A 26,012-nucleotide genomic window follows, 5' to 3' on the forward strand; every position below is an offset into this window, starting at 1 on the left:
TCTCCCTACATTCTCCCCTCGGGTATTTGTACATGTTGATCAGATCCCCTCTCAGACTTCTCTTCTCTAGGCTAAACAGGCCCATAGAATGTTTTATATCAGAACTGCTCTGAACTGCAAAACCTTTAAAATGGCTGTTTGTGTCACTGGCTCTTTAGCATTTACTTACTGTTGCTATCATCTGATTTAAACTGATACTGGACACTTAACAAGAAATAAATCTGATCAATAAATGACTGGAGACCCCTGTGAACCAAGAAACAAATCACCTACTAGTAAGATTTCATTTATTAATTACAATTCTTGATCTATTTTTTGAAGGCTGTACTTTTGGCACATGTCCTAGTGTTGTACATATATTCAGGTGAACACAAAGTTATTTAGGAACTGAATCTTAATTACCAGATGATAACTGCAACATGATACTGGCAGAATGACTACAACTCCTACATAGAGAAATGGTGACAACTTCCTAAGAAGACTTCAACACAGCAGAGGACTCAGCAAGAATATGGAAACACTTCGGAAAGTTGCTATGTCTCATAATCTTCACTTGTAACTATTTCCTTACTTCACCGCCTCTGAACTGAAAAGTGAGGCAAATAGCAAGGCCAGGATTTCTGAGAGAAACAAAGCATTTAGTCTCATGCTCTTTCCCAAACTGCTGTGGTCTTGGCCCATTCCTGTTTTGATCTTTGTAAGACTTGAGCAGCTATTTCTCACAGCAGGAGCCGGCCATTTCTTTGGAAGAAAGGTCTTTGGAAAAGCAGAAAGTTATTGAATTCTCTGTCCCATCCATGAAAATCTCTTAGCACCTTCACAATTCAGTTCTGCCCCTCCCCATTCCTTCATCTGTGAGTTCTTGTGGATCTTACTGGATTATTTCCAGTGGTCTATGTTTTCTTTTTTCTTCGTTTTTCCTTTAACCACAATTTTACGAGCCCTAAATATACAGACCACCAAAAAGCAGGCTCAATGAAGGCAACAAGCACATGAAATAACGTGCATGATACTTTTTTTTTGTCCTCTGCATGTGCCCATTCCACTTGTGCCTACCTCTGAACATACCAGAATGTGAAACAAGTAATTCTGAGAGAAAATGAACTGAAGAAGTCTGGTTTCTTAAAGATTTATACTGAGGCTGATAATGAGCTGTAACTGAAACTTTAGTCATTATTAAGACATTTATATGGTCTCTCATCCATGGGAATCAGTGTTTAATAAGAAGTAAGTTCATGTTACAGCCTTTGGGACATTTAAAGGATCTCTCAGCCCTACGCAGCTGCCTATTTTTATGAAAGAACTTAATTATATTTGAGATGGATTTGGTCAAAACTGCCCAAGAGCTTCAACAGTTATTGGGGAAGGGACACAGCCAAGCATGATCACATAATGGACCGTTTCCATAGGAACCAAGACAGAAAACAGTAATAAAATTGGTCAAAAAATGCATTGCAGACATTTTTAATTGATTTTTTTAAAAAAAAATCCGATCAGGTTTTAATCATATACCTGTAATACACTCATTTCTCCGCTTTCCCTCTCTGTACCCAGTCTGCAGACCTCTTCCTTTCTTCATTCTTGCTCTCCTTTATCTTTTGGGAACAAAAAATATCTTTCTCAAAATACAGAGGTTTCTGTGTCTACATTTTGTTGATCTTCTCTTCAGAGCACAACTCTCTTCCAAGGCAAGGCGAACTTCTCTGAAATATGCGCCAACGGCTGCCCTCAGCTGCTTGTGCTCATGCTAGACGTACGGCAGAACAAATTAAATGGAGGACCCACGTGGGTACAGGGTCAAAATACCACCTGTTCACCCAAATGCCTCTGAGAGAACGAAGGACTGGAGGTTGGAAGTGCCCATCTTGAGCAGTGAAGGTCATTTGGGGTTTCAGGCCATGGAGCAGATGGTAACCTGAACAACAGTGGGGAAGAAGTCTGAGAGTTGACAGTAAGCAGATATAATAATAACAATAATAAAGGGGGGCAGTCCCACGCTCTCTTCATTATGTTATCTTCAGGATTCATTGCCCTTCCCTGCTGCAATGCTAGTTACTGTCTCTTGCGGTCGCAGTGCCCTGCATTAAGAAATACGCCCATGCACGACACAACTCAACGACCTGAACGGCGGGACCTGCGGGCGCGATGCCGCTGGTGCTTCCGCGCACACTCCTGGGATCCTCCTGGGGATCCTGAGATCCCCGCGGTATGGAGCTGCCTGCTCCCCCTCGCCGTGATTTGGGGTTGGGCAGTTCGTCACTGGGATGTTCGCTGCCGTGAACCGCCCCTCAGTCCCGCACGGCATCTTGCGCTTGGCCGCATTTATGTTATCGCGTTTCCCCGTCGTGCGGAGGGGCCTTCCCAGCCCCGCGGGCTCCGGAGCCGCCTGCGGGACGCGCGGCCCTGCCCGGCCTTCCCGGCCGCCGCCAGCCACCCTCCCTCCCGGCCTTCACTACCGGGTCAGGCGGCGGGGAGGCAGGCAGGGAGGGAGGGACGAGCGGCGCCCGCCTCGCTCCGGCGCGGGCAGGCGGCACCGCCCGCTGCTCCTCCCGCCGCTGCCGCCGCCCCGCGCCCGCCCTCCTCCCCCTCCGCGCGCGCCGCCACTTTCGGTACAACTAGTGGCCGCGCACGCAGGGGCCGCGTCCCGCCGCTGCGGCTGCCATGGGTCTCCGCTGAGGCGCCGGCGGGCAGGGCAGAGGCTCCCCGTGCCCCTCGGCCGCCCCGCGGCGCCGCGCGGACACCCCCCGCCGCCGCAGCCTCGCGCTCCGCTCCCGGCGCCCCGGGGAGAGCAGCCCGGCGCAACGGGGGGCGGGCAGGGAAGCCGAAGGAAAGGAGCAGCGAGAGGGCGGCGGGCAGCGCATCCCCACGGCAATGTCCAAGGGCTTGAAGAAGAAAAGCCACTGGACGAGCCGGGTCCACGAGATTGTGATAGTGAGGAACCAGGAGGGGCAGCTGGGCTTCGAGCTGAAGGGGGGCGCCGAGAACGGGCAGTTCCCCTACCTGGGCGAGGTGAAGCCCGGCAAGGTGGCCTATGAGGGCGGCAGCAAGTTAGTGCCGGAGGAGCTGCTGCTGGAGGTGAACGAGACGCCCGTGGCCGGGCTCACCATCAGGGATGTGCTGGCCGTGATCAAGCACTGCAAGGACCCCATCCGCCTCAAGTGTGTCAAGCAAGGTAAGGGGGGCACGGCGGGCCCTGCGGCGGGGCCGGCGGCGGCTGCCGGCGGAGCAACTTTTGTCGCCGCGGTTGGGCTCGGCGCTCGCCGCCGGGGCTCGGAGGGCGGCGGGGCGCATCGCGGCGGGCGCGCGCTCCGAGGGCGAATTAAATGTGCGTCAGTGACAGCGCTGCGCGGCGGGCCGGCCGCGGGCGAACTTGGCCGGGGCCGCGGCGGCAGCGCCCGCGGGACGAGCCCCCTCCCGGGCCGGGGCACGGCGGCCTGGGCCGGGCCGGGCTGCCCGGGGGCTGCCGCGCCGCGCGGCCCCGGAGGGGCGGCCGGAGCGGCCCCCGCCGCCCGTCACGTCCCGCGGCTGCAGCGGGAGCGACGGGGGCAGCGTCTGCCCCCCCTTCGCCCGTCCCTGGAGCGCGGGGGTCGCAGAGTGGCGGCGAGAAACTTTTAGGAGGCAGCCGTCCCCTGTCGCCTCCCCCCGTCCATTCCCTTTCCCTTATTTATTTTGAAAGTGCTTTAATAAGTTAATAGGCTTCCAGAGAACGGCGATGTGGAAGGGGATGCCACGGATTAACTGTTTCTCTCCCTCGGGCGCGGGGCGAGCGGGAGCGATGCTGGCGAGCGGGAGCGCCGCAGCACGGCCCGCGCGCGGGGGCTGCGGCTGCCCCGGGAGGCCGGTTCGGCGGTGCCGCCCGGGCCGTGCTGCAGAGCCGCTCCCCGGGGCGCCTCGGACTGCCCGCGCGGGGACCGCGGGCTCTGCGCCATGTGCAGGGGTGTCTGCGCCTTCGCTGGGGCCCGCTGCCTTGGCCCACAGGACACGGAGACTGCCCTCGTGTTTCGTTTAACTTGTACTTTAACATCCTCATTTGAACTGGGGGCTTGTTGTTTAAAATGACATTTGTGGTATTTCTGAGTGTGTGAGCGATGCCAATCATCACTGTATCCGACCGGGCAGAGAAAGAGCCTAACTTTCATTCAGGCCTCAAGAATGGACTTTATCCTGTATTCAGTTATCTCTATAAGGTCTTGTCTCCAAATAAAGTTATGACCCCGGAGTTTTCCGTTTGTACTTCAGGGTAAGTTTTATAGTATACTGGAAATGGTATGCTGAGAGTTAGAAAATACAAGTTTATGTGATAAATAAAGATCAGAAGGGACTATAATGTATTCAGTCTTGCAGTGCAGTGTCACTTATGGGCTCCTGAACTCCAGGAAAACTGCTCTGTATATTCCCCTTTTTATCAATTTTAATGTGAGTGCTTTTACTGTGACTATATTTAAGAGAAGCAGTGGTAGAAGTGTCAGGAATACAGGAGCACATTGCCTGTTTCCTAAGTTATTTAAAATCTTTTTTTTTTCCTTTGCAGAAATGCTTTATAGATACTTTTTTACACTTATGCCAATGTTAGGTTAATATCATTTAATACATGAGACAGTCTCTGTTCCATTTATTCTCTGTTTTCGAATATTTCTTTTTAAGTCAAAGCAATCACTAGTGATTCATTATGTGTGCACCCTTAATAACGAGATCTGTCACACATGAATTAAGGACATTAGTCAGGCTTCTAGTCCATGGAGTAACTTTCTTGAATGAGACATAGAGGATGAACTCGAGATTGCACCTTAAATTGCATTTATTAGGAGTTTTCCCTCAATGTGTTAATACACAGCTCTTCTGATGCGAGCCCTCAAAGCGCTGCCCACATGACTGCGTGCTTGGAAATTGCAGTTCTGCACAGATTCTTGGACTGAGAGAGACTTCCTGGTTGGAATGATCTTTCCTATGCTCCAGCATCCTTTAGTTTGCCAAAGGGAGAGGCCTGTTGGATCCAGTTTCCTATTCTAAAAAAGGTCAAATTCGTGTTGTATTTTTCACCTGACTCCTTCTGTATAATCCCATCTAATCTCTGCACTCCTCGGTTGAAGAGCAGAGGCATCAGGCGCTGCTGTTACTCACAGTAACAAATTACTCCTGCCCAGCAGTACTTTACAGCAGTGTGTAGGAGAGAAGAAGCTGGGAAATAAAATCATTATATGTTTTTATAACTTTGTTCTCTTTTTAATTATAAAACACCTTTAGTGTGCTGGAGCAAGGTTAATGAGACCGTTATCATTGTTTCCGCATAATTTATCAGTGATAACTCTGTAAATTAAAATAGCATGACCTTGAGACCATGTGACTGAAGCTGCATCTTCAGTGCTGCCTAGAAATGAAGTCACAAGGAGAAATGTGGAGGTAGAAGATTACTATTTATAATGTGATGCTTAGGAGACTTAGCGTATTTCTCTTCTTTGAAAGTTTTAATAACTCAGCAGTGAAAACCCACTGTTAGATAAAATCAGGGAATGGCTAATTAAGTTTACAAGAAATAGCTTATCTGTTCTGAATTCCAGAAACGAAAGGTACTTTTATGGTATTTGATCATTTTGTGTTTAATTGAAGGTTTGGGATTAATCAATCTCCCCAAATATTTTGAAATAAAAAAATAACTTCATCTTATGATGAGCTATTTTTTTTTAAATAAGTCCAATGGAATGTTGCTGTTTTACGTGAGCTGAATATTTTGAGATACAAATGTTAACTTAGAAAAACAAGAATATAAAGTGGGAGTTGCTGTATATCATCAGGAGGAGTAAACATCATGAGAAACTAATTAGCAGTTTCGGAATATGATCCTACTTTGAACTCTCGTAAGTATGACACCTAATAAATAAGGATTTTAATAAATGAAGTGATTGCCTGGCTTTGCATGGGGAGAAAAAATATAAAAGCCATTATTATTATTCAGTTCTAATTGTAAGAATTCACAGAGAGAATTCCTTGGAGACTCTTGTCTGGGATTTCTTCTTCCCCTTTTTTTTTTTTTTCCTTCCGGACTTTTACTGTGGCAGATTCACAGACATTCTCTTAAAACACAGTGGGTGAAATTTTGGCCCAGATGAAATTGATCACAAAGCTGTCCTTGATACATTTAGGTTTTCACCTGTAATGTTCTGTGGATTTGGAAAATGCAGCCTTTGAATGGGAGAATTTTGTATAGCAGTCAAGTTAGGCGCGGTTGTAAATCTTAGGCATTTTGAACTTCTAGTTAGACACTCAGGGAAGGGAAGAGTCTTAGTTTCTGAAGTAAATACTTCTTAGTTTCATGTGTAACGTTTCACGTGTAACGTTTTTTATGTGAAATAGATTAAGGGCTATATTCTTCCCAAAAGAACAGAGGCATAGCTGTAAGAGTAGCAATGTGTTCAGGAAAGGCATCCTAATTTGGATAAGTATACAAGCCGAGAAGAACCATGTGAAAAAAAAAAAAATGTAGTCCCCAATTCCACCCTCTCTTCCTCACTCCTGGTCTTGGATTCATAATATCTTTTTTGCTCCAGTAATACCCGTGAGGAGGTGGCCCAGGCCCAGGATGCCCAGACTCCAGTGCAGCATCGATGGTAGTTCCCAGAGTGGCAGGAGCAGCCCCTTCAGCTGTGCTGCGTAAGCCGGGATCTTAGTTCTTTGCATAGAGCTGTAATCCTGCATGGATACAATCAGCAGCATCTGGATGAGGGGTCTGGAAGTGGGGATTTTAGTACATGGGAACAACGAATCAGATTTTGTTCCGTAAGTGCTGTCTGACACATCTCTTTCTCAAGCAATTTTTTTTAATATTAAGTAACCAGATTATTTGACTAACTGAACATTTTCTTCTTTTTTTTTCAAAAGTAATTAACTAGTTACATCCCAGATCTGAAGTGTCGAAGTTAGTAACAGTGATATGTAGATTAATACTTTCTAATATCTTTGATTTGATTCTAAACTGCTAAATTTCCATTTAAATGGCAATCAATAATGCTTTAAGCTCTCTATGCAAGAAAGTATTTAATGCATATAATGTAAATAGAGACTTAAAAAACTTTCCCTTCCAATCGCCTGCCAATCAGTAGGCATATGCTGGAATGATCCGCTGGCTATGGATGGTTTTAGGCATATTTCCAAGTACTTTCCCTGTCAGGAGAAGATCAGGATCTCATGAGGGACAGCAGAACATGGGCAGACTGCAGATCCACGTGCCCTGTGTGCTGTTTTGGTAGTGGCAGAAGTGGTTTCTCAGGGAAGAGGGAAGGGACAGGACGGTCCTGTCCCAGCACCCCGTGCTTTGTGGCTCAGGAATTGGGAGTCTATATAGCTACTTTTTTTTTTTTGAATAAATTCAGTAATGAATTTCAAGAATTCCAGACTTTTTTTCCCACCTTCCAACAGTGTTTCAATTTTGCAAAGTTTTGGCCTGCACAGACAAATATTATGTCATCTAGTTAAAGTACTAATATTTTAGTATTTAAACACTTCAGTATTCTTTTTATGTCTGTTAAAGCACTATCTGCATACAATATGTCTTTTTTAATGTGCTTTTTCCTGAGTATCATTATGTACTAGCTCCTAAGGTGTGAAAGCTGGAAAAAAATCTTCCTTATTGTTAAGAAAAATATAATAGGAAGCTGCATTATTTTCCTAAATAAACGATATTGCAGTATATTACAAAAAACAAATACAGAGAACTATGAATAAACCCGTCTTTGTACTTCTGGTATCTATTGCAAATATCTTATTTGAAAAAAATACTGTATTTCAAACTCTTTTTTTTCTACCTGATATGTCTTAAGATTTAACTAACTTCAGAAATTAAATTCCAACTTCTCTTTTCACCATTACTTTATGTCATTTTTGTGTTTGTCCATCTTAATTTAAAGACCATTGAAGATGACTTCTGACTCATGTGGCAAGTGATTTATTCTGTAACTCCTCCAGCGAGATGATGATGTTTCATGTCAGGAGCTCTGAATGTACACTGGCAATAGAATCATATTCATCAGTCTTTCTTTTGCTTTGAAAATTGCAACTGTGCCATTAAAATATGGGGCCATGACTTTGTTAGTGCATCATTTCCTTGAAGAAATGAAATAATTGAGAGTGCTCTGCTTGGTTTGCTTGAGTCACTCATGGTGAGGTTTGTCTCACACTTAACATTTGCCTGCCTGTTGATATTATTGACATCAAATGAAATTCTGTTGGTATAGTGGGTAAAACTGAGTCTGACTTATTTTATATAACTTATAACCTTACCTGCATTAATTCAGCATCTCCTAGAGTGATGGATCCTGCGCTTCTGATTTCCGTGTTTATGATCATCTCCAGGCTCCTTACAGATAAGGAGCTTCTTTCATGACATGTGAGAGTTGATTATTTATCTGCTTTTTTTTTTGTATACAAGGACTGTATACATGGAAAAATTCTTTTTCAGAGGAATTTATATGAAGAGGTCGTCATGGTTGTGATTTAGAAAGGGCGATGGAAATGAAAGTCCTGCAGTAGTTGTAGAAACAGATGTTTCCTGTTCTTCTCATCCTCATAATGGTATATGCTAATGAAAAATAAGGAAAGTCATCAAGGCAATGATCTGAGGACAGAGTGCTACTTGTTTACTGTTTTAACATTCAGGAAAAAAAAAGTTTTTCTTCCAATTCTAATGAAAAATTATCAGAGAATTTAGATTTTTCTTTTCTAAAGGTTTGTATTTGGGATTAATGTATCTGACATGCAAACTGGAAAAGCCTTATTTAGCCGTATGAATCTATTTATCTCACTTCCATGAGGCACTGTAGTTGATTTCGATATGGCTAAATGGTTTGAACAAGAAAGTCCAACTGCATATTTGTATATGTTTGTAATATTCTTCTGAGCGAAAGCAGTTTAATTTGCTATGGAAATTATATTAAAAATAACAAATCTAGAAGTGAAATAGGATTAATTTCTTAATTATTTATTCGTTGTCATATTTTAATCAATTGGACTGTCTTCTAAAGGATAAACTTAGGATAGATTGAGTCATTTGCTTAAAGAGTATATTTGCAGGATACATACATGGTTATAAATGTATAAGCATATATACACGCACACATCTGTATACATCTGTATACATATTTTTCAGATATATAGGTAGGAATTGTTATCTCTGAGTGTGTAAAACTGCAGTATTGCTGATGGAAAGTAATTTTTAGTGGCATTTATGGGCTTTAGAGGAGTAATCCAAAATATTCTTCATAAAAGTTTTGATGTGTCTATATATGGTACTCAGAATGAAATCATTTATTCTAGTGGCTAAGCAATGCACAGCATGTAGTTTCCTGCAATAGGAAATAAAATCATCATAAACTTTGAAATAATATTGAACAGAGATCCAATAATATTTCATAGGTGACTAATGAAGCATATGCAGTTTGTAGTGCCAAGTTTAGAGGTATTGATTTCAGTGGCAAGCAAAGTGTCCATCTCCAATTTTGTCGTTGGATGTCCCCACAAAACTGCTGTTAACTAAATTTTCTTGAATTGCGAGGGACATAATCTCAAGTCGTCTTCCCATCTCTGGAACGCACAGACTGTCCTCAGTGTCACAGAAAATCTTTGGCACAAGTGATGTGCTACAAACTGGCTTGCTTTCAGCCTCGTGGAAATTACCCAGCAAGAAGATCTCACCATCTTTGAGGTTGTTGTGCAGCTTTCCCACTGTCAGCTGAAACTGCCACCACGGGAAGTGAGGTGGCAGAGAGAAGCAAAAAAAAAGGAAGAAAGTGAAAGCTTTAATAAAAAATGGCATTCCTAAGTTGGAGTAATTTCCATTATATAATCTCCAAAGCCATAATTTTTAATTATTCTATTGTTTTTTAACGTTACCCTAAAACTTCAAATCTCCTATCCATAATTTGGCCTTTTCACTAAAAGCCTAGTTGACAGAAGCCTGTTTTTAGTGTAAATCTGCCACGTATTTACTCTTTTTACTTTGTGCAAATGAATCACACATGCAGTATTTCTGAGGTCTCACTCAGAACATGCAGATTGCTTGGATTCACTGTTTTATCAAAAGGTATGTTGCTGTCAACGTGGCACTTCCAGATATTTTCTCATTCATACATCATAGGTTATGAAGAGGAATACATGAGCTGTAGTGTTTCACTCTACTTAGCAGCTTCAGATTTTTCTGCTGGATGTCTTTGATTATTTCCACAATGCACAAGCTTAATAGGAAAGAAAGAAGAGACTAGAGGGAAAATGAAGACTCAGAGTGTTGGCATTCCCTTATTCCAGCTTGTTCCTGTCAGGATGGGAACAAGCCTGGTGCAGTTCTCACATTGTCCCTGGTCTGGGAGATATGTGACGCAGCCCTGACAACATATGGTTGTCCCTGTATCTGTTAACGGTAGTAATTTCATTGGATTATCCAGAATTAATGAATTGTTCACAGAGACATTCCTAAGGTTGTTTCACTGCAGCCCAGAACTTTCCTTTGAAGGTCTTTTACATAGGGTACTGGTGACAAAATAGAGATCACTCAAGATTATTATTATTTATAAAATAAATCCCAGGAAGAAGAAATATTATAGCCATGTCCTCAGTATGCAGGGAAAAATAGAAACAGATCTTATATGTAATGCTGATATGATGGCTCTGATCAGCAGAAAAAGAATTAGTAGATACATAATGAGCAAGACTTTTTACACTGAATGCTAGCAAATAAAGTGCATAGTTGTGAAATGTCGGTATTGCAGAGTGGAAAGCCTTCTGGGAGACAGGTGCAGGTGCCAGCCACCTTTTAGTTATTTACCTCTGTAATCCTTGTGTTGCCATATCTCTCATTGTATTTGCATTGGTCAAAATGTGGATGATTATTGGCTTTACTACACATTTTTTAAAAAAACCCTAAAAGTTCTTCCGGCTTCTTTTCAGTCCTGGCAATCATGAAGTAATCTGTGTAATTCCTAGTAATTGATATATCCATTTTACAAAGGCACATGTAACACTACAGAACGAAATTAGCAGATCCGTTCCATTCCAGGGCATTGCTTCACATAGAAGTTTTTACAACACAGATAACTTTTGTTTTTTTGGTTTTAAACTCAGATTGAAAACTGAAGATAGGTCCTGTTCATATTTGTGTGATTTTTGTTAAATATTTTCTCATGAGCTACATTCACGTGCCTGGTTCATTGTGCCTGTTGTGTCCTTTTGGTGTCTTTCGTTGTGCTAAATCAGCAATAATAAATATCATCTAAGCCCTTTTTATGCTACCAAGATGGTATGTTAGTGAAAACAAAGATTAGACCTTTTATATTTTAATTCTCCTTGTATTTTTATAAGAACAGCATTTTATGTTTCAGAGTATAGCAGGGGCCTGCTGCAAGCTTCATAACTGAACACAGCACCTCTGTGCGCGTCGTTTCCGTGCAATCCTGGCGGAGCGGAACAGGCAGCGCTGTTCAACCGCGGGTAGCAGAGCGGGAGGGGAGTGCAGAGCACCTTTTTGATGTAAGTGCTCATGGGCCTCTGTTCGGGAACATGCACTTACCCCAGGCATTTCCTGCACAGCCACTACCCTCTGCAAAGCCCTACGTAAAACTCCATCCTGCCGAGAGGGCTCCTGCGCTTGACGGTGTCAGGTGCTGGGACTGCTGCTCATCACACTGACAGTGACTGCTTCACTGGGGCTTCTGTGTGGGGTAGGTGTAACTGCCTGTTGGCTTGTGCAGCAAGTCTGAAACCTTTTGGTGAGAGGAACTGCCTTTTCATTACAGCAAGTCTCATGACAGTTTCAGCCTGGGAGTCTGTAGTTTCTATGGCAATGTAACTATTCACATTAAATTGAGTTAGCCATCATCTTTTTTGTGTTTTTTTTTGGGTAATTATTATCAAAAATACTTGATACTACTTTAGCACAAGATGGGTAACTTAATTTGACAATATTTCAGTCTTAGTGATAGAAGCTGTAGAGTAGACAATATTTGAGCAGTGTGATTCACAGAAAATACCCAGTTATGGCTAACCTAGAGTTTCTACTATTGCTAGCACTAGTCTCATGGTCTTTCCATTACAACTACTGCTGGTGAAACCAGATCAAAAAACCATAGCTGTACTATATACAAAGAAGAGATTTCCTGAACAATTCCATTTTTCTTTATATTATCTGTTCCATTTACTTGTGGAAGAACATTTTCCCTCTGTAAACTTCTAGAAGAATTACTGGAATTTCTGATAAGCCAGTAAAAAGAGCATTTTCAACACTCCATCTATTTGGTCTTTTTCCAGTAAAAATAGCATAAAATATTTCAGTAAAAGAATGCAGTAGAGCACTAAAGACTTTGTTGAGAAAATAAAGTAAAATCAAAATACTGTTTTTTTTTTAATTAAAATTAAAGTCAATAATTAAAGTATTAGTTAAAAGGTCTCCTGAATTTAGATTTATGTTGAGTTTTTATGTTATGCGTGTGGTACTTATGTAATGAAATAACTCTTCTTCAGAACAAGAGACCTACAGAATTTTAAAACGTCCGCTTTATGTTTCTGCATGAAATATTGTAGGATTTTGCAGACATTTTATCGGGCTTCAAGAAGTGTTACAGCTGCTGTGTGTTGATAGAGGGTTGGTGCTTTTGCTTTGTGTTTTATGGTAATAAAATGAATGTTTCTGGATCTAAAAGTTGCAGAAACTGGTTGGTTTGTTTGCTTGCATTGTTTCAATCAAAGAGAGCCTCTCCTGCATGTGGACAGAGCAAGATCAGTTTGTTTTAGGAGGGTAACAGAGCTAGAGGAATCCCCCAGAATCCAAGTGGGTTAACAGTAAGTAGATTGCTAGTAAGCAGATTTCTGACCGATTGCTGTAGAAATTGGTTCCACTGAGTTTGAAAATTTTTCCTTTTCCTTTCCAATCTGCACATTATGAGCCAGGGATCCTGAGGTGAATGCTTCTGGGGAAGTGAGACATTAAAGCAGAAGTCTTCACATATATCTCTCTAGACACTAATATTATGCTTGCCATTAAACTATCTGAACAGCTTCCAGATTCTAAAAATCTTTTACAAAAAGATCTATTCAGACTTCCCCAACAGGGAGTTATCCTTGTTGTCCTAACCAACCTCAGTGCAGGGCAGAAAGCTGGGCCCATGTGAAACTTGTTGCATTTTCCTTTTCCTAATCTAGGAAATCTGTTAGATATTGTTCGCTGTTGTTTGTGTATTATTTAAAGTCTGTTAAGCTTTTTAGAAGGAACGCATCTATTGGAAGATATACAGTTTACCAACAGAATTGGCACTGAGTGATTACTTAGTTTTCTCTCTTTATTCTTAAGAAGATATAATTTCCCAGAGCATTAATGCTACTTTTAGTGTTTCAAGGCAACCAAGATCATGGAGACAAGTACTCTAAGATGACAGGGAGAAATAGGCACTGCCTCAAAGAGTTTCTAGGGTTGAATTAGACACAGTAGATGGGTAGGAAAAGACAGCAGCACATGGTGATGAAATGAGTTGCCTGAAATCTCAGATCGATCAGTAATAGAGTCAAGAACCCTGCAATGTAATTTAGAAGTCTGTGCAAGCAGTACTGCATCCAAGTACAGGCACATACAACCGAAGACTGTGTCAGTTTAGAACTTCAGAAGAGAACTCCTCTTCACTGAGGAATTCTATTGATTGCTTGAGTAAAATATTTTTGTAGGTGTTTAATTTAAGTTTCTTCCATTCACTGGTAAATCTCAAATGCAGTTTACTCATCATGTAAAGCAAAGGCTTTTTCAGTAAGAAGGAAGCAGAGGCATGCAAAGACTTGTGCAGAGGAAAGTGTGATGGATTGTTGTCTCCTAAAATAAATTATATTTCAGAAATATAATGGAATCAGTAAAGAGTAGGAAACCACAGTAATACAAATTTATACATTTGTATTTGTTTGCTGCATTGACTGGACATACAAGTAACATCAACCACACTGTATGATACATTTATTACAATTCTTCTGGGCTGCTACAGCCTCTACCTGAATTATGGCAAGTTGCACAAGGTTTTTTGTTTGTTTGTTTTGCTTTTGTAAACAAACAAGCCCATCTCATTTGTTTTGGAAAAATGAGGAGTCCTCAAAAATTCTCAGGCAGAGCTTGGTTTGCCAAATGATTTGTACAATATAATAATAAAAAACCCAGCTCGGATCAATGGTGGTTTGTTTAAGAGCCCTGCTCATCTTTTAACTCAGATCAGGAGCAGCAATTGACAGAACCCCTGTAAAAAGTCTGGGCTAAGGTTTACAGATGTGAGGTGACACTGCCTCCGAATATCTGAGAAATCACTAAGAAATGAGGCAGTCTTGATTTTGCCAGGATATCCAGTATCCATTAGTTAGGCAGGGCTCCATTAAGGCACTTTTGGTTCCATTTATGGCATAACATGGTTATGCCTTCCTGGCTCTGTGCTTTGATCCCTCCTTGGAAAGCTGCCAATCCCTCTCTCTATTTTTGCCCCTTCCCTTTGCCTCTAGTGTCTCATTTCTAACAGCAAACTGTCTTCCCTCCCACCAGCTCTAACACTTACCTGCTGTGATGTTATGTCTGCCTGAACTGGCAAAGTACTTTTTGCTGTAACTCTTCGAAGTTTGAGAATCCTCTGGAGGATCTCTGCATCCTCCTTCTTCATTGCTTCAGTGTTAAAGGGGTGGTCAGTGAGAGATCAGAACAGGATTTCCCCTGAATGAGCAGCTAGACTTAGGTCTTTCTCAGAATGGCCCAGTTCACCCTTGTTTTGGGATTCCATCCTGCTGAGGTCTGCAATCATAAAAGATATTTAGGTCAACTGTTTTCATATTTCTTTTCAGCTCCTTTTTTTTTTTTTTAAATCGCTTTTGTATACAGCAAAATACTTGTAGGTCTTTTATACAAAATGGCACAATTCAGTGTAGCACATGATATACACTTCAGTTGATGAAAAAACTCATGTTTCCTTTTGACAGCGATGTAGTTCCATTCCCTGTGCAGCATCTTTCTCCGTGGGATACACTGTGTAGTTAGTCCAGTAGCCCCGTGATTCTGGAGTTGGTAGTGGACATGCTTCTGCCCTGCGTTTCCATCATTAATTCACTGAGGCTCTTTACAGTTGCAGACATTTGTAGGGCCAAGCACAAAAAGGATATAGGAACCCTTGAAAAGCTGTTGCCTCTGGCCTGAAAAGCAGCAATACTGTGCAGCAACTCGGGCAATGTCTGATGCACTGTGTGGCCAGTGTTGCCAGAGAAGAGGCAGACGAGCTGCACTTTGGCCAGCAATCCACAGTCCTGTCTGTGAGGAGCCTGGTGATCCGGCAGGTCCAAACTGTGCCCATGAGGATAGCGCTGGGATCGTCCCAGGAGCGTGCCAGGGCTCTGCTCTCCCGTGTGCAGCCCCAGGACAGGCAGCCCTCAGGCTCTCCACGCTCCGTTTGTCCTCGGGGCAGGAGGTGCGGAGATCGGCCTTTCACTCCAGGACCATCCATGGAGCAAGTCCATAAAGCAGTGATCTCCGGCAACCATTGATGGGGGCTAGGCCTGCATGGGGAATTTTTCATCTAGCATTTAAAATATTGCCTTTTTTTTTTTTCCTCCTCATTTTTTCATTTTTTTTCAAAATGAAACCACTGTCAAAACTTCAAACATTTTTGAAGATATATTCTTACTTTCTGACCAATCTTCTTCAATTCAGTTGAATCTGTCCATCCTGACAGCAAGTGCTGCTAGCCACATTGCTGGGCACTGCTTACATGCAGAGAGAGGAGAATGCCATAGACTCAACCACCAAATCACTGACTAGTTGCAGCTTTTAAGTTCTTGTTTGGAGGCCTTCCCAGCAAGAGCTGACCACATCTCATCATGTTTATCTTCTAAGATCTGAAGGGTCACAGAACTAGTGTGGCATTGCTCTGTGTCAAAAGTTTATGCACATGTTTATTCATGTTTTGCCTTAAAACAGTGTGTGTGTCACTGCTGAGAAACAGTTTCTGATCAAATGCACGAACAGCCTCTGTGTCTCCATGTCCCCCATTTTTATTTTATTTTTTGTGGGCTGGCAGCAACAGATACTGCTGTGTCCTGAGTACAGCCTGCAGTTAGGGAGGGTGGACTTGCAATGCATGATTTATAAAAGAGGTTTTAGAAGGGCAGCAAAACAAAAAGAACAACAGACAGTTGATTCAGTTCTCTGAGTCAGGAATTCTCCTATATTTTAGATCGCTAATTTTATAGGGTTTTTTTTTTTTTCTGTTATGAAGAGCATGTCTGCTGAATTTGCAGGAATTCTTTCCTAGAACAAATGTATAAATTCTATTATAAAAGTACAGATTAATTTACAAATGCTATATTTTCCTTCAACCCCTGCTTTTTTTTTCTCACGCTGCTTTAACCTGCAGACCACAAAGGCTGTTTGACTCTTCTGAAGCCTTCAAACTTTATGTAAACATACCTAAAAATGTAAAAGGGTCCTGTAGCAGAGGGGCTCCATTTCTAAGGTCTATATAAAATTTCCTGCATTATGAACTTTGCATAAGGAACAAAGAGTTTACTCCTATCTTTGGAAAATTAGTAATCATTTTGAGTAATAATATTATGGGTCTTATACCCATTTTCTAGCATTTGGCATGCCAGTTATTTTAGCAATTGGCTTTTAGGGACTAGAAACTGCAGTTTTCTCAGCATAAGATGCAGGCGTTCTGTAGTTTCCAGGATGAGACACATACAAAATAATTTCTTAAAACAAGGAGCGAGTGACTGGGCCAGCTGAAGGCAGTTGCTGTGATCAGAAGGAGCAGCCTCTTTTAGTGCCTCACATAATGCAGTAGTTTCCGACTGCTCCATTCCAGGATGGTCATAACTCCGGTCACCTGCACAGTTCATTCTTAACCTTGAGGATCTTCCTTTAAGTTCTTTCCTTTAAATATAAATTTGCCTTTAACAATCAGGTAGGCATCATGTTTGCTTGCAGAGCACCTGCAACAACAGAGAATTTCTGTATCGCTCATGTCAAGCAAGACAGCCAAGAATTACATGCCCATGCTGATTTATGCCATACCAGATGGAATTACACTGGAAATGCATAATTTCATGTGTCCTGCAGAGCTTTGCTTTGTTTTCATGTGCCAATATCAACTATTTAGTACAATTTTATACCAGTATTATCAAGTTCACAACATAATGTGGAATATTTTGTTTCTGTTGTAGGGGAGTTTCCAACAGACTCCTTGTAGATCATGTATTACAATGTGTTAGAACTGTGTTTTAAGGTTTATAATTGAGTTTTACTTACTGAAGCTGTCTGCAAGGAGTGCTTGTAATTTAGTTCTGTTGTAGAACTGTTCATGAAAGAAGGGAATTCAGGATTGTTCCTCAGAAAGGTCTGGGAGTGTTTTTGTAATTGCTCATTATAAATGTAAGGAATAATTTGGCTAGCAAAGACAAATGAGGAAAGAGGAAAAAAAAAGTTAGGAATGGAAGATAATGTTGAGTAATTAAGGGGATATAAAGCTATCTAAGGCGATATAAAGCTTTTGTCGGTGCGTGGTACTGGTGTTACTGCACAAGAATCTCCTCTACCGCTGCTTTTTTCACATTATATGTCCTAACACAGGACTCCAGCTGGGCAAACAGGGTAACACAAAGAGCTGGGACGCGTCCCTGAGCCCTGGAGCTGTGCTGCCCTGGGGCCAACGCAAGGGTAGGAGTTGCCTTCCTTTGGAAGTGGAAGAGGACTGGAGCTAGTGCCTTGGTCCCCACTGTGCGAAAGGAAGGTGGGATTGTTTCATCCCATGCTCCCATGGGCAGTGGAGGGAGACAAATCCAACCCCTTGTGCTTTGGAAACCATGGAAGAAAACGAGGGTACTTTCACCCTGGGACAGCCTCCTCCCCTTTGCTTGTCAGCATAGCCCAGTCTCCAAGGAGGAATGTCCTTTCCTCCCTTCTCTCCTTTCTCCCAACATCCCTTCCAGCTGCACCAGCACCTAAAGATGGCAAATCCTCCAGGGCCATCAAGCTGCGTCCTGCAAAGAGGTGCAGCCCGGCCTGGCTCACCTGCATCCCTCTGGCCGCTGGAGCCAGCGCTGACATCCCACGGAGCAACGAGCCCGCGCGCCTGCAGGCCCGGAGCACCGAGCGCAGCCCCGTGTGGAGCCCCGTGTGGAGCCCCGTGTGGAGCCCCGTGTGGAGCTGCGTGTGGAGCTCCGTGAGGAGCTCCGTGTGGCGCCACTGCCCCCGAGCTGGGCCGCGCCAGCCCCGGCCCCGGCCTCGCAGGTGGCACCTCACGAGCCGCCGGGGCGACACGTGGGTGTGCGCTGAAAAGGCTCATTCTAACCAACAGCTTCTTCAAGCAGTTCGTTATCCTTAATCGTTCAGCAAAACTCAGCAGAGGAGGTAAATGTGCTTATTCTAATAAAACTTTGTGTATCTCCCAATTTTTTTTTTAGTGAATCTGTATAACAAAAATCCTGGGAGAAGCTGTATATTTAATACATGCATACCTAAGTGAAGAATTTGACTTAAACCAACAGAATAAAGGTTTTTGAATTAAAAAAAAAAATCCATTTTTCATCCAAGCTTTGCAGCATGTTCTGTATATAAAATGTCATCTTCTTGTGATTTTCCCAGATTTAGAGCGTACTTTTTTTCATTATATCAGCACAAAAACTCAAAAGCTTCAGTTTTTCTGTACTACATCAGCACATACCCAGCGTAACTCCCTGATTCTGTGTGTTGGGTCTTGTATATTGGAGCGTGTTCAGCATCGATCAGATAAACATTTGCCTGTGTTGCAATCTTCAGTCTTGTGATTTGAGAGGAGCAAGGGAGCTATGTGCATAATCTCACTGTGTTTCAAAGACATTGGAGCACTTTTTATGTTTCTGCCCTGTCTTTTAAGTATGTGATATATTCTATAGATCAAACTGCAGAACACTTAATATATAATGTAGTGCATTGTTGCTATCCATGGCACTTAATGCACGTAGAGTGAAAAAAACCTTGCAATCCCAAGGAATGTAAAAAACAGTCATAAGGAGTAAAGCCACCAAAAAAAGAAAAAAAAAAGAAGCCAAAACTAAAAGAAAAGAAATACAACTTATGTGACGTTTTAAAACCTTGGCAGTGTTGTTTCACTTGCAGCTGGCAGCGATTGGAAACGTCTCTCCAGAGATGGCCAGAAAATGGGTGCTTCTTTCAGAGGATGGGCACCCTAAGGGCTCTTGTTGCCAGTAAAGGAGAGGTTAGTTTATACAGTTGGCCTCCAAAGCTGATGAGGTTGACCCAGTGTCCCATCTGTAAGGACACATGAAAATACATGGCTTCCTTTGCATCTTTACAGCCACATCCTGATATATTAAGACAGATCGCTTTGCATCACTTTTTGGATACTCGCTGTAGAGGTATTTATGTGCGGCTCTATAGGTAAAGATGTCTGTATTATGACAAAAGAACAAAGGTGTAGGATATATACTGTTTGATAGGCAATGGGCAGGCACTGAGGAGAGTGGGGCTCAGCCTCCTTCTCTAGATACCTTAAATAAATCTCTTGGTCTCTCTTAGTTCCTCAGTGAAAATCTTTATTAATAAAATAATGCAGAATATTAAACTAATTGCTGTAATCATGTTGAGCCTTGCCCTGCGTTTTATCCGTTAATGAGGTGCACAGTTGGTGCAGAAACCGCTTCCTGGCGTTCTCGGCCCAGTGCTCCATAAGACATATATGATAATTATCTCCATATGATAAGCATGTGGAGGATAAGAAGGTGTTCAGGAGTAGTCAGCATGGATTCACTAAGGGGAAGTCATGCTTAACCACCCTGCTAGCCTTATATGATGGAATGAGTGGCTGGGTAGATGAGGGGAAAGAGGTGGTTGTCATCTGTCTTGATTTCAGCAAGGCTTTTGACACCATCCCTCACAGCATCCTCTTGGGCAAGCTCTGGAATTGTGGGTTAGATGAGAGGACGATGAGGTGGATTGAGAACTGACTGGATGGCAGAGCCCAAAGGGTCGTGATAAATGGGTCCAAGTCTAGTTGGAGACCTGTAGCTAGCGGTGTCCCCCAGGGGTCAGTCCTCGGTCCAGTCCTGTTCAATTTATTCATCTGTGACCTGGATGAAGGCACAGAGTGCTCCCTCAGCAAGTTTGCTGATGACACGAAACTGGGAGGAGGAGCTGATACCCCAGAGGGCTGCGCTGCCATCCAGAGGAACCTGGACAGACTGGACAACTGGGAGGAGAGAAACCTCATGCAATTCAACAAGGCCAAGTGCAAGGTCCTGCACCTGGGGAGGAATAACCCCAGACACCAGTACAGGCTGGGGACTGACCTTCTGGAGAGCAGCTCTGCGGAGAAAGACCTGGGTGTCATGGTGGCCGACAAGTTGACCATGAGGCAGCAGTGTGCCCTCGTGGCCAAGAAGGCCAATGGGATCCTGGGGTGCGTTAAGAAGAGCATCTCCAGCAGGTCGAGGGAGGTGATCCTGCCCCTCTACTCAGCCCTGGTGAGGCCACATCTGGTGTACTGTGTCCAGTTCTGGGCTCCACAGTACAAGAGGGATGTGGAGCTGCTGGAGAGAGTCCAGCGCAGGGCTACAAGGATGATCAGGGGCCTGGAACATCTGCCCTATGAGGAGAGGCTGAGGGAGCTGGGCCTGTTCAGCCTGGAGAAGAGAAGGCTGAGAGGGGATCTGATCAGTGTCTACAAATAACTTAAGGAAGAGAGTGAGGGGAGCCACCACTTTTTCAGTGGTGACCAGCAACAGGACAAGAGAAAACAGCCACAAACTGAAGCATCAAAAGTTCCACATGAACCTAAGGAAAAATTTCCTAACAGTGAGGGTGACAGAGCACTGGAACAGGTTGTCAAGAGAGGCTGTGGAATCTCCTTCTCTGGAGATCTTCAAAACCCGCTTGGACACAATCCTGTGCCACGTGCTCTAGGTGACCCTGTGTGTGCAGGGAGGTTGAACGAAATGATCTGTAGAGGTCCCTTCCAACCTTAATGATTCTATGATTCTATGAATATATTTGTCTCTTGAAAAGGTGTTGTGATGGTAGCGCCATTAATAATCATGATGAATGCAGCTGCAATAGTGATAAGGGTCACTAATGGGAGAGGTAGTGATAATAATATGACTTAGAGACATATAGCAGTTAATTATTCAGTACTGGCCTGATCTTTGAAAACTCAACTCTGAGGACTGAATTAGAACCTGTATAAATGAGGGAGAAAGCACAATATGTTTTTAGTTTGAGTATGTAGTTTTTTCTTCTTCCTTTTGTGTATGTAACTCATTGTCTCAGGATATTTTTCATATCACTTTTGAGGCAATATTCTAATCAAAGCAGTTATATTTTTATTGTATCTTTTTTCTTTTTTTTTCTCTTTTAGTTGCTTTGCAAGTATAGGCTCTTCCTTCATTCATGAGATTCTTTGCTGTTATTATTAGTTTTCCAGAGAGAATTTTTCTGCAAGTTGGGAGAAGTAAAGAAGACTCTTACAGAGTATGTTATCCTTGTCCTTTGTCAATGCAGAACATATGCTGAAGGCTTTCTTAAGCATTTATGTAATACCTATGGCCAAATATTTGGACTCTGGGACAGTTCCAGACAATTTAATTTTTCACTTTCCAACAGAACTGTGGTAGTAGAAGCTAATCCTGCTGTTTGTGATCATTATCTTTGCACTAGATTTTTCTCTTGAGAGTATGTGAACATTTTGGAAGATATTTAGTCAAAAATATATCTCTGTGTTTCCTTGTTATTCTCCTTCTACATTTTTCTAATCCTGATATTTATCAGTACTGTTTCTTTATAAGTAATCATCTGCTTTCTCCATTGTATTCCTTTGCCTTTCTGAGCTTTTGCACTTCATTTTCATTCATTTTCACAGTTACCAACATTCTGCTGGTTGTTGCAGAGGTAGCCCTGAAAGAGAATAGAATTTAAAAAATCTGGTCTCAAGAGTGAATTTAGTATCAATTCAGTAAAATTCAACAGTGCTAGATAAATATGAAATGAGGCAAGAAAAATATAAGATCCAATTTCATAAACATGTTATAAACTTGATTCAAAATGTAGGTGTTTTTGAAAAAACAGTCATGAACATAAATGAGTCCTTTGATCCTTCTAGCTTACATTAAAGAGAATGAGTTTCAGCATTTTTCTGAAGATGTTGATTCTTTTATGCAATCTTTCAAACTCTTTGGTATTTGTTAGATAGCTTGTTACATATTTTAGATTTCAAGACTGAGATTGTTTATTATTCTCAGATTTTATATGAGATATGGTACCTCATTCTTTACTTTTGCCTCAGATTGGTTTTACAAAACTATACCAAGTTTATTTGGATAGTTTTGAAAAAAAACAGTTCTTTAAAATCCTTAATCTGCATTTTGCACTTAGAAATAGGAAAGATCATCTACCTGAACAAAAACAAGATATGGGCTGAAATAGATTTTACCTGTATATATGTGTGAAGATTTTTGTACAGTTTTGGAAACAAAATCTGCTGTTAGTTAAGACAGTGGAAGACTTGATTAAATTTCTTGTGGAATTGCTTTGTATTTATGGTCAAAACGGAAAACATAACATGTGCCACTTTCGTTAAGATACCAGAGATTCTCTTTACTCCATCTACAGGTGCAAGATCTGAGTTTAGTAAAGATAGGTGTTTTCTAAAAATGTTTTTTGTTTATTTCTTTTCCAAAAGTTAGGCTGAATCCCTACACTGAGTGAAAAGAACCAGAATACTTGGCTTTGATGCATAGCACAATATTACCCACCAGAACATTAAGTTTCAGGCAGTCTGTGTTTCTGCTTTAGAGTTCTGATTTATTATTTATCATAATGTCCAGTGTGAGAGTGCTGGGGAAGAATTTGCTTTTCAGTATTGTGGAACATGAAAAGCTGAACCCTGACCTGAAGTGATCTTTGATTCCATCATTCTACGCCAAAACAAACGAAAAATGTGATCTTAACCCGTCGAAGATTTATGTCATTCACATATAGACAAAGAATGAGTATTGTAAGCTTTTCATGTCTAACTTTTGTTTAATATGCTGCACATTTGGTGATTGAGATGATGGATTATGTTATAAATTCCAGCTGCACTTTTACAGCTCAAGCTCTTACCCAGTATATAAGTTATAGGAACACATAGTTATTTGTTTAATTGCATTATGGTCGCTCACCATTGCAAACCTGCGTTCCGAAGGGAACATCAGCACTACAGCTGAAGGAAGAACCAAAGTTGCATCCCAGTGACTGAAAAAGCAGTTTGTACATGCAATATGTGCTTGGTATTAGGATGGTTTTAGGATGACATTATCTGGAAACAAGGCAGTAATATCTAATTATTTTGCGTTTTCGACAAAATTAAAATTCTCTTGTTATATTTGGGTTTTAAAAACCCTCCATCAACTCTGATGTTAGAACTGATGGTAAGAACTTTGAAAGTGCAGGTAAATAGGTGAGGGTTGCCAATAATGTGTAGCAGCCTTAAAACTGTTTTTATAATCTGAGTATACATTTCTGAGGTTTCTAGTACGTCCTAATGCAAGCCTTCAATTTTAGCAGTAGTAATGAGTTCTTCCACAGTTTAATTTGCAGAGTAGTTAGAATTAGTATCAGGTTAACCTAGAATGAAAGACAAATGATTGTTCTATATATAGCAAATGAAAGACTAATCCGTGTAATGACAAGGCTTTTACCTACCTAGATTTATCAAAGGTCATTTTCAGCCTTAGATGTGTTCTGAATATCCTACAGATTCACCTGAGAAATTGGGAGTATTTTCAGTTTTTAAATGTTGTTTTGATCTAGGTTTTTAAGATGATGATCAGTTCTTACTTTAGCTCACGTTAGAAATCGGGTTACTTGGCATTTATTGGATTTTAAGTTCTGCGATCACAGTTCCAAATCCATTTGTTACGTTTAACTGCTGAATTTGAGACAAATTGAAACTGGTTTCCATGGCCTGTCACTATCATCATTAATATTAGTAGGATGTATGGATACCTATTTTTTTTGAAAGTCGAATCCTGGGATATGACAATTTTGGGGGACCCAGACAATAAAACATTGGGAGAATATGAACTTTGCTACATAGCAATCGGTATTCGCATACATACTACAGGCAGTGTCTGTAGGGAGGTGTCAGTGTATAGACCTACAGAAAAACGCACCGAGGCTGGGATTGTAAAAGGACACAAGGGAGCAGGAAATCCTTGAAATGTTTTAGTGGTTTTGAAATTTCCCCTGGCAGAGTAAGGTTTCGATACTCGGTTGGCTCACTCCTGGTTCCCTCAACTGCTTTATGATCGGGGGGACCTCGGGGTAGCTGTGGGACTATCAAATGCCGATTACCACTTGGGACTGGGCCAAAGTTTAATACGTACAGACAGTAGATGTAACTAGACCTCAGCCATCGGCGCAGCTGTCTTGGTTCCCCAGAGGCACAGTGTACAAATTAAAGCTGCTAGGATTAGTAGTGGTTCTGCTTCCTACTGCCTTGTGATGCCTGATTTGGTTCACTAAATCATTTATTTATTTGAAAAGAACAAATTGAGTTTCTTGCTTAGTACTGCCCGATTCTGCTCAGTAATTCACAGGTCTTTATTTCTGCAGAGTCCCTCATTCCATGGAAGGAGACATCGCATCTTGCTTGTGTGCTGTGTACACATGTAAAATATGAATGAGTGTATGCAGGAAGAGAAGAGGTGGTGGACATGCACTTCAGAGGTGCTGATTGATACTTTTATCTTTATGGAAAAGATAACTAGATAATGTGAAAAGGAAGTGATCTTTTCCCCCTTATTTCTCCCTTAAATAATTAAGCGACCATGGCGTATTCTGGTCTTTTTGCTCTTGGTAAAACACATTGATTTTCTCAGAGTAAATACTTAGGAAATGTGTCAGGTTGGAGGCTTAACCCTCCATGTACTGGGCACAGTGTGAAATTCCCCACACCACAAACAAGCAGCTCGTCTCAGGCCAGGAGACTTTTGTGGTGGCGAAGCTGCTCTATATGCATCTGGAAACAGAAAAATACTAAATACAGGGAGGTCACTAGACAGAGGTAGGCAGCTCACGTGTGAGAGATTTAGGCAGGGCCTGGGAGGCAGTTTTAGGAGTCCTGAGCTGCTCATATTGAGTATAGGCGGGGAGAGTGCTGTCCCCAAGATGTATTGGACTTGCTTTACAGCGACTCTTTGCAGCTTCTGTGTCACCTATGCAGTAAGTTTGCCCTGCCAGGATCCTGCAGACGTTTATGAAGAATTTCTGCATGTCCCAGTTGCTGTAAGCATTCAGGAACTTAGTGGATCTCATATAAAACAACTGGTGGTTGTAAATGTGATAGAGTTGGAAGTAACAGTTGTTATATAAAATAAATACAGTTAAACGCTATGCTGTGTTTAAACAATTGATATACAAAGTTCAGTATTTTATAAAGAAATTAACATTTATAAAGAAATTAAAGTATGCAGAAATGCATACTGCATTTCTGGAACATATACAGAATTCTGTAATAGACCAGAGAGAGTCTATGTAAATATAGATTATTTTCATAGATTCAAAATATGTGAAAGTGATCATCAGAGCCTGAATAGTAGGTTTTAGTTTCAATGTCTGCATCTTTTTTCTTTTTGAAAAAAAAAAAAGGCAGAATTTTAATTAGCTGTCTCATTTTTTTTTTAATTTAATCTACTTTGGGAGGGAAGGCCAATCTTTAAATAATTCAGTGGCTCAAAAAAGAGGTCCAATGACTTTTTGTCTCCTGTTTTATTATTTTATGATATTGCCTTTGCTTTAAACTTCTTTCTTTTTTTTGCTCATAGATGGTTCTTCATTCTGTCTCTGTGCACAGGCATTAGTATTCACTCACACAATGTAAAAGCAACAGAAAAGTAATTTTATCCCGTTAAATGCAATAAATAAATGCAGATTTTTTTACGCATAAGAATAAAACAGGGAAGCAGTGCCAGGAGCCTGTCAGAATCTAAATTAT

At 41.8% G+C, this 26,012-nt stretch overlaps 1 protein-coding gene across 9 annotated transcripts in view; it reads left to right on the forward strand.

The window, feature by feature from the left end:
* The first annotated feature begins 2,801 nt into the window (after positions 1-2,801).
* MAGI2 (membrane associated guanylate kinase, WW and PDZ domain containing 2) overlaps positions 2,802-26,012 on the forward strand; it is a 677,723-nt gene continuing 654,512 nt past the window's right edge. For all 9 annotated transcript variants that reach the window (XM_088533177.1, XM_088533170.1, XM_088533173.1 and 6 more), the window contains exon 1: positions 2,802-3,172. In XM_088533177.1, coding sequence (XP_088389303.1) covers positions 2,872-3,172 — 301 coding nt within the window. In that variant the 5' untranslated portion in view covers positions 2,802-2,871. The remainder of the gene's footprint in view (positions 3,173-26,012) is intronic.

This window comes from Tinamus guttatus, unplaced genomic scaffold (assembly GCF_059628265.1).
Source record: "Tinamus guttatus ecotype Peru unplaced genomic scaffold, ASM5962826v1 Tinamus_guttatus_pri_ptg000489l, whole genome shotgun sequence".
In the NCBI taxonomy this organism is placed as follows: Eukaryota; Metazoa; Chordata; class Aves; order Tinamiformes; family Tinamidae; genus Tinamus; species Tinamus guttatus.